Source organism: Epinephelus moara, chromosome 4 (genome assembly GCF_006386435.1).
Source record: "Epinephelus moara isolate mb chromosome 4, YSFRI_EMoa_1.0, whole genome shotgun sequence".
Taxonomy (NCBI): Eukaryota; Metazoa; Chordata; class Actinopteri; order Perciformes; family Serranidae; genus Epinephelus; species Epinephelus moara.
Window position 1 is genome coordinate 38,797,260 of NC_065509.1, and position 14,909 is coordinate 38,812,168.

General features: G+C 44.5%; 1 protein-coding gene across 1 annotated transcript in view; it reads left to right on the forward strand.

Annotated features, from left to right (window-relative positions):
* LOC126388613 (protocadherin Fat 4) overlaps positions 1-14,909 on the forward strand; it is a 147,348-nt gene that overhangs the window by 110,495 nt on the left and 21,944 nt on the right. The window contains exons 8-11 of the mRNA XM_050041820.1: positions 4,033-4,283; positions 4,682-9,031; positions 10,580-10,684; positions 12,541-12,848. Of these exons, the coding sequence (XP_049897777.1) occupies positions 4,033-4,283; positions 4,682-9,031; positions 10,580-10,684; positions 12,541-12,848 (5,014 nt within the window). The remainder of the gene's footprint in view (positions 1-4,032; positions 4,284-4,681; positions 9,032-10,579; positions 10,685-12,540; positions 12,849-14,909) is intronic.

Sequence of the window (14,909 nt, forward strand, 5' to 3'; positions counted from 1 at the left end):
CTTTACAGGAACCTTCCTCCTACTCCGCCCTCTCAGTGGAGACACGGCGGTTGAGAGGGCCGAGCGAGAGGACGTTTCTGTAGTAGTTCCTGCCCCCCAAATAGTACCAGGAACTTCTTCAGTGGAAACGGGCCTTTTGTGTACCCTGCCTCTCACCCAGTGTCAGCTGGGATAGGCTTCAGCACCCGGTGACCCCTAACAGGATAAGTTACGGAAAATGAATGAATGAATCGAAATTACAGATGTGAAACCTTCCCTGGACCAAACAGCCAAACCTCAGTCTGACAAAACAAGGTGGTCTATCCAGATCAAACTGAACAATGTCAAGTAATGGGAGCAATGTAGTGCCGCAGTGTGTATTTTTTTTGTGTGGTTAAGTGACAGAAAGAGTGACGGTGGCTTTGCTCAGAGCAGACAGGTGTTGGCTTTCGGAGCAGAAGAGAAATAAGCAGTAAGGATGTCAAGAAGTACTAAATGTACAGTGTAGCTTTTGGCTTTCTCAAGAGTCAGTTGGAAAACACTCACAAAAAAATCAGACATATTGGGATTCGAGGGATGGAAGAGCAGCTCACGTAGGTGATGACGACAGGACGTGGGTATGTCATGTGCGCTCACATGATTACAATCATTCATGTATTCATTGTCTGTAATCGCTTATCCTGTTAAGGGTCACGGGGGGGCTGGAGCCTATCCCCGCTGACATTGGGTGAGAGGCAGGGTTCACCCTGGACAGGTCACCAGACTATCACAGGACTGAAACATAGAGACAGACAACCATTCACACATACGGACAATTTAGAGTCACCAATTAACCTGCATGTCTTTGGACTGTGGGAGGAAGCTGGAGTACCTGGAGGAAACCCACGCTGACACAGGGAGAACATGCAAACTCCACACAGAAGGGCTCCCCCTCTTGCTGTGAGGCAACATTGCTAACCACTGCACCACCGACTGCACACTGACACACTAAACTCCATCAGATATGTCAGAGAGAATGTCGTGACGACCCAATCACACTGCACAACAAAAAGCTCCAAGTGCGTGTCATAAAATGAAAGAGTCAAGCGACACCTTTTTCTATCTAAAATACGTCATTGAAAGCATTTGACCCACATAAGAGACGTGCTTCATGTCTTCGAACATCTGTTTGTTGTCTCGTTCTTTTGACCTGGTTACACTGTGTTCTGTATTTTTGTTTTTATGCTCTTATTAAGTTATATTACAGACAGAAATGTGTAACGGCATGCAACAAAAGTTCCTGGCTGAACTCAAACTGGGGACGCTGGGTTCATGACCCTGTGAAGCACTTTTAATCCAATTTATACATTAAAAACTGTTTGACAGATCTAGTTATTGTGATTATTCAAGGTGCAACAGCAGTGCTCGCAGGAGTTTAATTAAACAGAGACCTCATAATGAAATAATCACCAGCATTTTTTTTCTTTACACAAATGACATTGTGCTGAAATGACCAAAAATACAATCTTATAATAGTCTAGATTTAAGATGTTGTGTCATTTCCTGAGCAGACAAGTGAATGACTTTAATGAAATTATATTATAATCTCATCTTTAGATTTCATTAAGAGAACGAAGGAAAATCATACGCCAATAAAAATGACCTCATAGTTTGATTTATTTTTTCCAGGAGCTTCTGAAGGAAACAGTAGATAATTTGCATTGAGGGTTTATTTCAAATGAGACTTTATTTGACAGATTAACGCTGGAATAAAATCTTTAGTGTGCATAGGACTAATGAAACATTTCTTTACGATCCAGAGGAGATGGATGCAGCTCCAGTAACGACTGTGAGTAATCAGGTCAGCTCCACTTTGCTTTGATTCCCCGGTGTGATGTGTGTATCCTTTCAGGGCCGCACAGGACTGGGTTTTGGCTTTCCTCACGCCTTCACTGAAACGTTTTACCTCATCACCAGCTTTGTGAAATTCCAGGCCGATGTTGCAATTGTTGACAGGAGCTCAGGAGCAGAGTGTAGAGTTTTAGTCAACACCCCGAGTCATTGTTTGGGCCGCGATTCTCAAGCTGGACGACAGCTCTCTCACACTCACAGCCCCCCTCCGTGGGGGAGCTTGTAAGAGCTTCTGGCCGGTCTCTCTCAAGCCGGACACTGACTCAACTCCGACCCCTCCTCACTCCTCAGTAACCCCACTGGGTGCACATTGGGGGGTACCACAGCGCGCTCCAGTTTCCCAAAACATGGTAATGAGGATGTTAATTGTCTATGACAGTACGAGTTTTGCCCATCGGGGGGTTTGAGGCCCTTAATGGAGACCAGGACTGGTTACCTTCAGTTATTAGTTTTGATTCTCACAGCCCATTAAATGTAAAACCTGAGCTTGTCTCTGGACTGTGTTCAGATCTGTGCACCTTCATGTTGTTGATGACGTCCAAATAAGCTTTGCATCCACTCCGCTTTCACACGGTGTTCTGTAATTTGTCGTCCCATCTCTGGAGGCTGATGCTTTTTCAAGAAGCCTTTTCAAAATACACACTGGTCTGTACATGTATGTGTCAGTTTACATTTGCGTCTGGGTCCTGCTGCTGAAACGTGATATCAGTTTGAAAGCCAAAGACTGCGGCCCCTCAGTCCTGAGGAGTTTTATGTTAGGTGATGTCATGTATAAATGTTTTATTTATTTGTGCTGTGTGTGATATTGCTTTTATAGCTTTTGAATTTCTTTGTCTTTTTTTTTTTCTCTTTAATAAAAATACCATGTCCCACAACAGCGGAAATTAAATTAAATTAGATAAATCGAATAAAGGACTCTGGAGTTCTCCAGCCTGAACCACAGTGGCTCCCTGTGAGCACTGAAGCAGAAAACAGTGGCTGCATTTGATACAATATGAAGCTGGATGCTTCAATCACCAACTAACTGATCTGATGTGGAGCCAGTGCAATGTGGTGACCATTATTGGGCATATTGTTCCATTAAATGTGCTCCTGGGAAGTTTGAAACAGTGCCCTCTATAGACCTCACAGTGACAGTACTGAGCAGGAGCCTTCAGTCACTGGCTGTGCAGCAAACAATATGTAGAAAGTGTTGAGGAGAACGGCTTATGTAACACCTGATGCTCAGTATTTACACTAGAAACACCTGTAATAACACAGTTACCTCACTGTGACTGCCTCTGAGGAGACGTTACTGTGAGAATTTGACAGGCTGAAACAGTGATTATGTGTAATTTCATACTTCTTACTGTCCTTTTACAATCTAATAACTTATTTGAAACACCAAAACATAAGTATATGCAGGTGCATTCCTTCAGAGGCACCATGACTCACTGTTTCTCTACTGTTTTGTTCTCAGGATCTGGTTAGAGCTGATTATAGACAGTTTTCAGTTACACAAATTAAACTTTCTATCAGCAAAGACAAAGAAGATTGTTTTGTGGTACACTTGAGTATTGGAAATGAGTTTATTTGAATTTTTAGAGCCTATCCCAGCTGACATTGGGTGAGAGGGGCGGGGTACACCCTGGACAAGTCGCCAGACTGTCACAGGGCAGATTATTTTATGCAAAAAGTTTTTCAAACTCAGCACGATGGTAATCAAGGCAGTGGAATCCAACGTGCAGAGTGAGAAATACAAAATACCCCCCAAAATCTTGCAGTCATTCGGCAGGTGTTTCCCAGTAATGTTCTGCCCTCATCTCTGCCACGACACAAAAAAGTCATGTTTCATACAATAAATATTTGGCCAAAATTCTCCCTAATCTTGCGTAATTGATGTCAATTCATGTTTTTATTTCGCTTTAATTTTGGTTAGTGTAAAACTTATCTTAAATTTTATTCTTGGTAGAATTAAAAAAGTCTTAAATCTAATAAAGCTGCAGGAACCCTGTGAAACTGTTCTTTAATAAAACATATCTGACAACAAAACAAACTTCACTGACAGACCTGATTACTACGATTGTAAATAATCCAGCACAAACTCAATTTGTTCTCTCGCCTAACCTCATTAAATTTCACGAAGCTTTCACTGACACTTGTCCTACTTTATCTTCCCCACAGCTACAGCCTGACCGGAGGACACGGCCAGTTCTCCATCAACCCGGCCACAGGACAGATTATCACCAGCTCCCTGCTGGATCGAGAGGACAGGGCCAATTACCAGCTGCTGGTCGTGGCAACAGATGGAGGGCAGCCTCAGGGCTTGTCGAGCTCCGCCACGGTGTCCGTGACGGTGGCTGACATCAACGATAACCCCCCTCGCTTCCACCATCACCCCTACGTCACCCACATACCTGCGTCCACTGCAGCAGGTCAGTATTATATGTCCTCCTATGTCCACCTGTCCTCACTGTGACAAGGTGTCCACTGTTTGTTTTTACATGTTTTAACTTAAAGTTTGTTTTTATGCATTTCATTTGCACGCCAATATATTTACAACACACGAAACATGACAATTTTGGAAAAAAATAAACTGACTCAATGTGCAAAGGCCTTTAGTATTATTACTTTATTACATAACATTACTGCATATTGAAATATTAGGATTATTATGGATTATGGTTGCAGGAAAGTATGTTAAAGGTTCTTGTTTTTAATCGTTTTCATCTCTTTGCTCTCAACATGTTTGTGATTATATGAATATTTATGCATTGTCAGCATCTTTAAAATAAAAAAAAGTTATAACACAAAACCTCTCGTGTGTCTTTAGGGTCCCTGGTCTTTGCTGTTACCGTCACTGACGAGGACTCGGGCTCCAACGCCCAGCTGCACTACTCCCTGATCGGGCGCAACTCTGAGAAGTTCAAGATCGACCCGGTCAGAGGCGCCATCACTGCCAACGAGAAGCTGACAGGAAGCTCAGAGGTCACCCTCACGGTCAGAGTTAAAGACGGCGGAGCCAACCCCAAAACGGACACGACCACCGTCACCGTCCGCTTTGTGACCGGAGGAAACTTCCCTGTCATCAAACTGAAGGAGCACGTGTTCACGTTCCCTGAGAACCAGCAGACAAACCATGTTGTGACAACGGTGACCGGCTCGTCTATGAGAGGAGGACCGTTGTCTTATTACGTCGCCAGCGGCAACCTGGATAATGCTTTTCATATCGACCAGCTGTCAGGAGAGTTGTCTATCAGACACCCACTAGATTATGAACATATTCAGAAGTACGTTCTCTGGATTGAAGCCAGAGATCAGGGCTTCCCTCCTTATTCGTCCTATGAGAAAGTGGAAATAACAGTGCTGGACGTGAATGATAATCACCCGGTCTTTGATAAGGATCCCTTCCACGCTGAGATACTGGAGAACCTTTCACCTCAGCGGGTGCTGATGGTCTCTGCTGTCGATCTGGACAGCGGGCCCAACGGACAGCTCGAATACGCCATCATTGACGGCAACAGGGAGAACAGCTTCAACATTAATAGAGCAACTGGTGAAATACGAACCACCCGGCCTCTGGACCGAGAGAAGGTGGCTCAGTACACTTTGAAAGTCAAAGCCACAGACCGCGGTTTGCCGCCCAAAAACACAGCGGTCAAAGTGATAATCAACGTGCTGGATGTGAATGACAACGCTCCCAGGTTTTCAAAGATCTTCAGCGCTACTGTGGCTGAAAATGCACCAGTGGGTTACACCGTCACCAGAGTCACCACCACAGACGAGGACGCTGGTTCAAACGCCATCAGCCGATATTCCATAACAGACACCAGCCTCCCATTCAATATAAACCCAAACTCAGGAGACATAACGATAAGTCGGCCGCTCAACAGAGAAGACACGGATCATTATATCGTCAAAGTGTCTGCCCACGACTCTGGCTGGACAGTGAGCACAGACGTCACCATATTCATAACAGATATTAACGATAACGCCCCCAGATTTAGTCGTCCCTCGTACTATCTGGACTACCCTGAGCTCACTGAGGTGGGCTCTCTGGTCACACAGGTGTCCGCCACAGATCCTGACGAAGGTTTCAACGGCAAAATCTTCTACTTCATTCGGTCCCAGTCAGAGTTTTTCCGAATTAACGCCAGCACTGGAGAGATATTCGTTAAGCAGCAGTTAAAATATCAGAACTCGACAGGTGCTAGTAGTATAAATATAAACCGCCACAGCTTCATCGTCACAGCCTCAGACAGGGCCGTGAAGCCTCTGATGAGCGAGACGACAGTAATTGTGAACATCGTAGACAGCAACGATAACCCGCCTGAGTTTGATTCACGTAACTACTTCACTCCTGTCACTAAAAGCGTCAAGGTTGGCACCAGACTGATAAAAGTTGGAGCTCATGATAAAAAAGACTTTGGCCTTAATTCTGAAGTTGAGTACTTGATAACGGGAGGAAACAGCTCCAGTAAGTTCAAACTAGATAAAACAAGTGGATGGATTACAGTTGCCTCCTCCCTCACATCTGATATGAATAAATTTTTCCTCATTGACATCACAGCGAACGACAGAGGGAATCCTCCTTTGTCGGCGCGGACGTCAGTGCGGATTGCAGTCACGGAGGAAAACCACCACACACCTGAGTTCTCACAAAGCCAAATCTCAGCTACCGTACCTGAAAGCCTTGTTGTGGGAACGGCAATCAGAACCCTGTCTGCCAGAGACAAAGACAAAGAAATGAACGGCCTTATCACGTACAATATAACGTCAGGCAACGACAAGGGTCTGTTTTCACTTAATAGTAGAACTGGAGTTTTATCCCTCGCTCAGCCTCTGGACTTTGAAGACAAGCAACAACACGAGCTCCGAGTTTCAGCCACTGATGGCGGCTGGATTGCAAAAACAAGCTACGTCTCCGTCACAGTACATGTGACTGATGTGAACGACAACCCCCCTGTGTTTGATCCTGACGAGTACTTCCCTGTTGTGCAGGAGAACGTTCCCAGCGGCACCACTGTGGTCAAAATGAACGCCACAGACCGGGATTCAGGAGCTAACGCAGTCATGGCTTATGTGATACAGTCATCAGACAGTGACCTCTTTGTTATTGACCCAAACACGGGCACCATCACCACCCAGGGCTTCTTAGATTACGAGGCAAAGCAGGTCTACCATTTGACAGTGAAGGCCTTCAATGTCCCAGACGAGGAGCGCTGCAGCTTCGCCAACGTCAACATCCAGCTGAAGGGAGCCAACGAATACGTACCCCGCTTTGTCTCAAAACAGTACTACTTTGAAATCTCTGAAGCTGCTCCAAAAGGCACAGTGGTCGGGGAAGTGTTCGCCAGTGATCGAGACCAGGGGGATGATGGAGTGGTTTACTACCTCATTTTCGGGAAGAGCAGAAAGAAAGGCTTTGGCATCAACAAGAAAACAGGCCAGATTTATGTCACAGGTATTCTAGACCGTGAGAAAGAGGAAAAGATTTCACTGAAGGTTTTGGCAAAGAACGCAGGGAGCATCCGGGGGGCAGATATCGACGAGGTCTTTGTGAATATCACAATCCTCGATGCAAACGATCCTCCTGTTTTTACCCAAGAGCTGTACGACGTGCAGGTTAGTGAAGGTCTCTCACCTGGTGGTCTGGTCACCTTTGTCAGTGCTGAGGACTCAGACTCTGTCCCAAGCTGGAGCAGGTTTTCATACTCCATTGCTCCTGAGTTTGATAAAAATGTTTTCACCATCAACCCAAAAACTGGCCAAGTTTCTGTTGCTGCAGAGCTAGACAGAGAAACAACTCCTGTGTATAATCTTACAGTGCTTGCTGTGGATACTGGCATACCACCTGCAACCGGAAGCACAACCGTGATTGTGAACCTGGAAGATATCAACGATAACGGTCCAACTTTGACAACCACTTACGCTGAGGTAATGGAGAATCAGAGAGCTGGCATTGCAGTTACAACGCTCACAGCATCTGACCCGGATCTGCCACCCAACCAAGGCCCATTCTTATACAGCCTTCTCAGTTCTGGCTCTGCCAACAGCTACTTCAGCCTCAGTCCAGCTGGAGTGTTAACCACCAGTCGGGAGATCGACAGGGAACAGATCAGCGACTTCTACCTCTCTGTTGTGATCAAGGACTCTGGTGTGCCTCAGATGTCCTCCACGGGAACGATTCACGTCAAAATAAACGATCAGAATGACAATCCCTCAGAGCCGAGGTCCATGGAAATCTTTGTCCACTACTTTGGGAACATGTTTCCTGGAGGTTCTTTGGGAGATGTCAAACCCCAAGATCCTGACATTCAAGATAGATTCCACTGCTCTCTTATTCCCCCATCCTCTGGTCTGTTTAATATCCCAACTGGAACATGCAACCTCAACTCTAAAGCCCGCTCAACAGATGGAACTTTTGAACTAACCATCCGAAGCAGTGACGGTGTCCACGGTTCAGTCAGCAATACAGCTCGAGTCCTTTTCATGGGCTTCACGAATGCCACTGTGGACAACAGCATACTAATCCGACTCCAGTCTGAAGGAGTCAAAAGCTTTCTTACCAATCACTACCTCAGCTTTCTACGCATTGCCAACTCTCAGCTAGCAGGACTAGGCACCGGGGTGCTGCTTTACGGAGCATTTGAACTCAACAATCAGACTTTCCTAATGGCAGCTGTGAAACGAGGCCACGGACAATATGTCAACCCCAGTGGTGTGGCCACATTCTTCCAGAGTATCAAAGACATTTTATATAGACAGAGCGGGGTGCAAATAGATGCGGTGGACCATGATCCATGTACACGTAACCCGTGCCAGAACGGAGGCAGCTGCAAGAGGCGTCTCAGTGTCGGGCCTGATATGAAGACAGAAGAAAGCGTCCCAGTGATTCTTGTTTCCAACCACCCCCTGCAGCCGTACGCCTGCAGCTGCAGGCCCGGATACACAGGAGCTCTGTGTGAGACAGACATCGATGAGTGCCAGCCATCGCCCTGCCACAATGGCGGCACCTGCCACAATCTGGTGGGGGGTTTCTCCTGCACCTGTCCCGAAGGTTTCACCGGGATGGCTTGTGAGAGGGATGTCAATGAATGCCTTTCCAATCCCTGCAAGAACGGGGCGCTGTGCCAGAACTTCCCCGGCGGCTTCAACTGCCTCTGCAAATCCGGCTTTGCAGGTACTATACACGCAGGAGTCACATTTTATGTCTGACCACACAGTCACTCATGTAGGAAAAAAAACATGTGGGGACACACACACATGTACACACACTGACGCTCAAACAATCACACACATGGCTCCGGGTCCAAGCAAAATATTTGCTTCTGAATGTTTCCAAGAGGTGTTGTAGCCATAGCATACAAGCACAGCTGCCAAAAACAGTTTGTTTTTCGGATTACTAGTTGGGGGGTATCAGCTGTGATGCATATCAGCCTGCCATGTTTGCTTTAATAAAAAGGATGATGCGAAGCTGACCCTAGTCAGGACTCGAGTGCAGACTCCATACACAGTTCAGTAGTATCACATTTCATTATGTGCTTTCATGCAGCGATGACCACACACAGATACACTTCTAATCCAACTCAAGGATTTCTTAATCAAGGATTTCTCATTTGGCTCTGTTTTTAAGTTGTATGACAAATGAGCGGCTTTATAAAAGATCCAATCGGGCCTTTATGTTTGGAAGTGTAATGAATACGCTGCATTATTACCCTTGATAAAAGGGGAGTGGATTTTAAGTGGAATTACTTAGAACAGCCATTTGAGTCCTGCAACGCTGTCCAGCCGCTGACTGCAGCATCTGAAAGACATTTTCAAAGTGGGCCGTGGCAGGCCATTTGCCTCAAGTCAAGTCATTACTGTCCCTTTTTATTATGACGATAAAAAATGAGCACAAATCTTTAAGGTTTCATCAAGATAAATGACCCCGGTGAAGAAACGCACCTATTGACTTACAGTAGTTTGCATGCCCTCACTGTGAACTCTCAACTTCCTGTTTTCCCCGCCTGGTTTTTGGCAGCAGAATCAATCTCCATTAAGCAACTTGTCTCAGGATTTACAGCCTGAAATATATTTGCACAAGTTCATTGTCAGTCTTTTGTATTGTGCCATGCCTGGATCACTTATCGTCTCACCCCGGTCCATTATTTTTATTATCAGTTTCACATTTCTTATCATGACGATAAAACTTTCAACTCATCTAAATGTTTCTTTATATATTTGACATTGCAACTGTTTGTCTTTCTGCACTGCAAAAAAGAAAGAACAGCCTCATCCAATCGTAATTTGATCCTGCAACGAGTTTGAAAATCTGATTATTCTTAGTGAGAGGAATCTGCCAATTGAGTGAGATCATTTTTTTTTCCTATGAAAGTTTCAAGATGTTTTGGATCAAATGATGTCATCGTGGACAAGTGATTTCTATTCCAAAATAGCATCACTTGTGTCAAGTAAAATTTTAGAATAAGTGAAACTGCACTGAAACAGATGAAATTACATCTTCCTATTATATATTTTATGGTTGTTTCAACAAAAATCTGATTTTAAGACTCGCTACAACTTTAAATGATTTGTTGGAGCGCCGATTTTTCTTTTTTGCAGCTGTGAGGTGATGAAAGGCCTGCATGACTTGGCCTGTGGGGAAAGTGAACTGTGTTCCCCTCGGGGTTTTCCTGTGTTGTCTGCCACCCCATCCATTTTAATTTGTGTTGTTCTGTGAACCCAGGCAAAACGTGTGATTCCATCATCAATCATTGTGAGTGTAACCCTTGTTTTAATGGCGGGTCCTGTCAGAACCGAGTGGATGGATATTACTGTCATTGTCCATTTGGTAAGTAATAGTAGGAAACTTTTCAGGCTGTTATCGAGTCCTGGCAAATTGAAAAGCAAGATGTTTGAGACGTGCAGCCTCCCTTAAGAAAAGAAAGTCATGATTAATTAATCAAAAGTGGACACTCATTTCATTTTGTCTCCATATTTCATGATTTGTACTGCGGCTGTCATCAGTGAGGCTACGTTCACATTGCAAGCAAATGTGACCTGAATTTTTTTTTTTTTTTTTTTTTGACACAGATCTGATTTGTGAGTAGTGTGGACTAAAAAATCTGATTTTTTCCAATCAGACCAGGGTCACTTGTATGTGATCCTAAATCCGATACATATCTGATCATCAGCCATGCGTCCTGTTGGAATATATGTGTGTTTTTCTCGTACATCCATGTTTTTTCCGATGTCATACTTCACGGCACAGGCGCAGATTACTCACCATACACAACCGCAGCCATACCACTGACCATGAGATGTTTGGACGATGTTGGATTTTGGAAACTAACCAATACAACTTCAAACCAACAAAATATCAACATCGTCTGTTGTCAGTATTCTACGTCAAGTTGAGGTTTGCATTAGACGTCCTGACGTTGAATTTAAATTACCTGACGTGACAACTTAAACTCAATTAAATATCAACGTCTAACAATGTTGCCGTCCAGCTGGGTTGTCGTGAGGTGGCGACAGCGATATTGGAATGTAGCCTTGGACGTAACTAAGGTTTTAAGGAACTGGTCTTCCATGAAACCCTCCGCCACTCCTGACTCCTCCCACCCCAACACCTTTCTCCTCAGAACTACCAGCAATAGCTGCTATCAAAGCTAGTGGACCGAAAGCCCATAGTGCGACAGCCCTCTAATCCGAAAACAAACGGCCACTGCTCCAAAGTTCCATTTCACGGAAAGTACACTACACACTTCCCAAACTAAGATACTTCTTAGATTTTCAACCAGCTCTGTATCATATCGATGTGGGCAGTATGTGAAAATTAAGTAAGATAAACTAAGGTAAAACCAGCACCCACATCCCCCAGCTCAAATCTGCCAGATGAGATGTTTGCTAACATCAAACAGTTAAACTAAATGGTGCTGATCAAATATAAATCAAGATTCTTTCACTGTGTTGCCTAAAATATTTTCAGAAACATATTTTAACTTAGCGTTTAATACAGATGGTTTGTTACTAGCCGGCCTCCATATTGTGTCCTGCATCAAAACAGACAAGCTCGCATTCAACACCCACCAGTAGGAGCACTAATTGGTCCGGTGTGGCGCGGTGAATTCTGGTAGTTGTAGTTTTTCAACCTCAAAAGCAAAAGCAAATGCCACAGTCAATTTCTCTGTTTTGTTCTGATCATATAGCATCAAAGTGTTTGTGTCAGTTTACTGCATAGACAGCCCACTTTTCTGCAGTGAGATACTTCTTTAACAAACTGCGGCCCTTCGGATCTCTTCCTCAATATGGGAGGAATTGTCATCCGAACTCTACAAGAAAACATTCGGCAGATGAACGCTTTCTTCGCCTGAAATGCCTGTCTCGCAAATGTGACATCAAAATTGGTCAAGGCAGAGATCTGTTCACACTGATGTCAGATATGGGTCACCTCAAACATGAATGTGAACAGCAAAAAGATCAGATCTGTAATGTGAACGTAGCCTCCAATTTGAGGAAAGAAGAAGTTTGTAAGTTTTCAAAGATGCAAGATTATGATCGGACAGCAGTTAAATCTGCTTTGTCACTACTAAATATACAGCTTGATAAAGATTCTGTTTCATCTGTGGATATTTTTATCACAGCAGCACCGTGAATCATTCATTGGCTTCTCTGATTCCACTTTTGGTCTCTTTCTGTCCTCAGGGGTTTTCGGCAAACACTGTGAACTTAACAGCTATGGCTTTGAGGAGCTCTCCTACATGGAGTTTCCGTCTCTGGATCCCAACAATAACTACATTTATATCAAGTTTGCTACCCTGAAGAGCAACGCGCTGCTTATGTACAACCACGACAACCAGACCGGAGACAAGGCGGAGTTCCTGGCTCTGGAGATCTTCGAGGGACGGATGCGTTTCTCCTTCAACTTGGGAAGTGGAACTTATAAACTGATGACCATGATAAAAGTTTCAGACGGGCAGTTCCACACAGTCATCGCCAGGAGAGCAGGGATGGTAAGAGCGTCTGTTTTTATGGTGGGAATTAGCTCACATTTTAAACGCTTTTCATCATGCATTCTTGAAAGACTTTTCATTTAGAACGCTGCGGAAAATCGGAGAAATGCCACATATACTTCCAACGTGTGCTGCACTATCAATAGCATTTATGTCCTGCGCTTTTATAGCTGGAACCTGTGTCCAAATTTGGCCTTATATTCCTTTTTGCACCATCAGATGATAATTAAACTCCCCCCAAACCACGGGTAGCTCAGCTTATGGTTTTCATGGTTTGTAATTATATTTTATTGCTCGTTGTGATTTACAATACGAGGATCCAAAATGGCCCTGAAGGTTGAAACTCTGTCTCCTGTGCTCTGAATGAGAGGCTTCTCCCTGCCAGCAATGCAGTGGCAAGGAAAGAGAGGGGGAAAAAAATCCAACCAGGCTCTGTCAAAGCTTCTATAATGTAGCTCTCCTGCTGGACTTCAAATCTGTCATTTCCCACCGTGCACTGAGAGTTTCATAGGAAGCTGGTAAAATCGTTAAATTGTCAGTTTTGAGATGGTGCAGAGTGACGGGATGGAAAGGAATACAGCGCACACTGTGATTCTGTCTGTGTGTAGTGCCCTGTGAATATTGTGCAGAGGTGGTCATGTAAGGGCTCTTGAAGAATGAGGCAGAAATGCGTGTCATGCCTCCAGTGCCAACTCCCTCAGGCGGTGTAACGTGAGCCTGATCACTGTGTTTGCGAAAGGTGCTGTGGGTCATTTCGGTGGTCAGGCTTGAGGTCTGTTCTCGGCTCCTGCCTCCTGAGCTCTGAGCCAAAGTCAAAAGCGGACAGAAACCTCGGACACGGTCACGCACTGCTTCACCATGAAGGCTCCGAGTAATCAGAGGGAGCAGAGAGTTCACAGATACTGTTACAGTTTGGATTTTAATCATCATACAGATCTCTTAATTGTCAAATATAATGAAATACACACAGTATAACAGGAGCTCATGTTAGGTCGGACCAGTGCAGCAGTTATCTAGCAGAATATGTAATATTATCACGTTTCGGTTTTGCTATATAAACCAGCATTCATTGATTTAAAGCTTTTTGGCGATGGGCTTGGGAGCAGCGCAACAAACTGTTAACACAACATTGATTTATTATCACCTTACAGACGTTTATATGGTGAATGTGTTAGCAAACAGTTGCAAATTTACACACCAACTCTAGAGGGAAATACCTGGCTCCTTCTCCTCTGAATACTTCAATATGTTCACGAGCTCGTCACTAACTGTGTGTCTGATGTTTGGTGCTGGGCAGGTGGTGCACAGTGGGTTTATTACGGCGTCTTTACTGGAAGAAGAGAAGAGACCGAATCACTGAGACGTTTTGCAGCAACAGTCACTTCCGGGTGGAAAACTGGCAACTGTTTTGAATTTTAGAGCTTATTTTCTGCCCCAACTTTAACATTTAAACATGGTTTAACATGGTGGTCCGACCTGTCTGACATTTCTGCCGTGCTTATTTTATTTTATGTTCTCTGTCTGTACTTTTATGTACACCATTTTGGGAAATATGTTCATCACTTTACCTCACACAATAGCTGATAGAGGCAGTGGTAGACAGATAGATTCTGATTTACCTCTTAGCAGGTGTTATGTTATATGGTGTTAGATATTGTGGCCCGTGCCCTCAGGAGAGAGCACATCATAAGAGACTGATGTAACATGTTTGAAGAGAGTGATGAATGGCTTATCAGCAGTTTCCGACTGCCAAGATAAATGTTGCTGCAGCTATGCAGTCCCCTGGAATGGCATCTAAGTCATCGCACACACCGCTCTCACCCAGTACCCTCTCAGGTTCAGGTCCTGTCTGTCATTGGTTTCCTGATGACAGGGACGTCTCAGAGGGAAATAGCTGGATGGGGCGTGTTTCCTCCTTAATACACTCATTGACCACTTTATTAGGTACACCTTGCTAGTACCAGGTTGGACCCCCTTTTTAATTCTTGGTGTCATAGATTCAACAAGGTGCTGGAAACATTCCTCAGAGATGGTGGTCCATATTGACATGATGACATCACA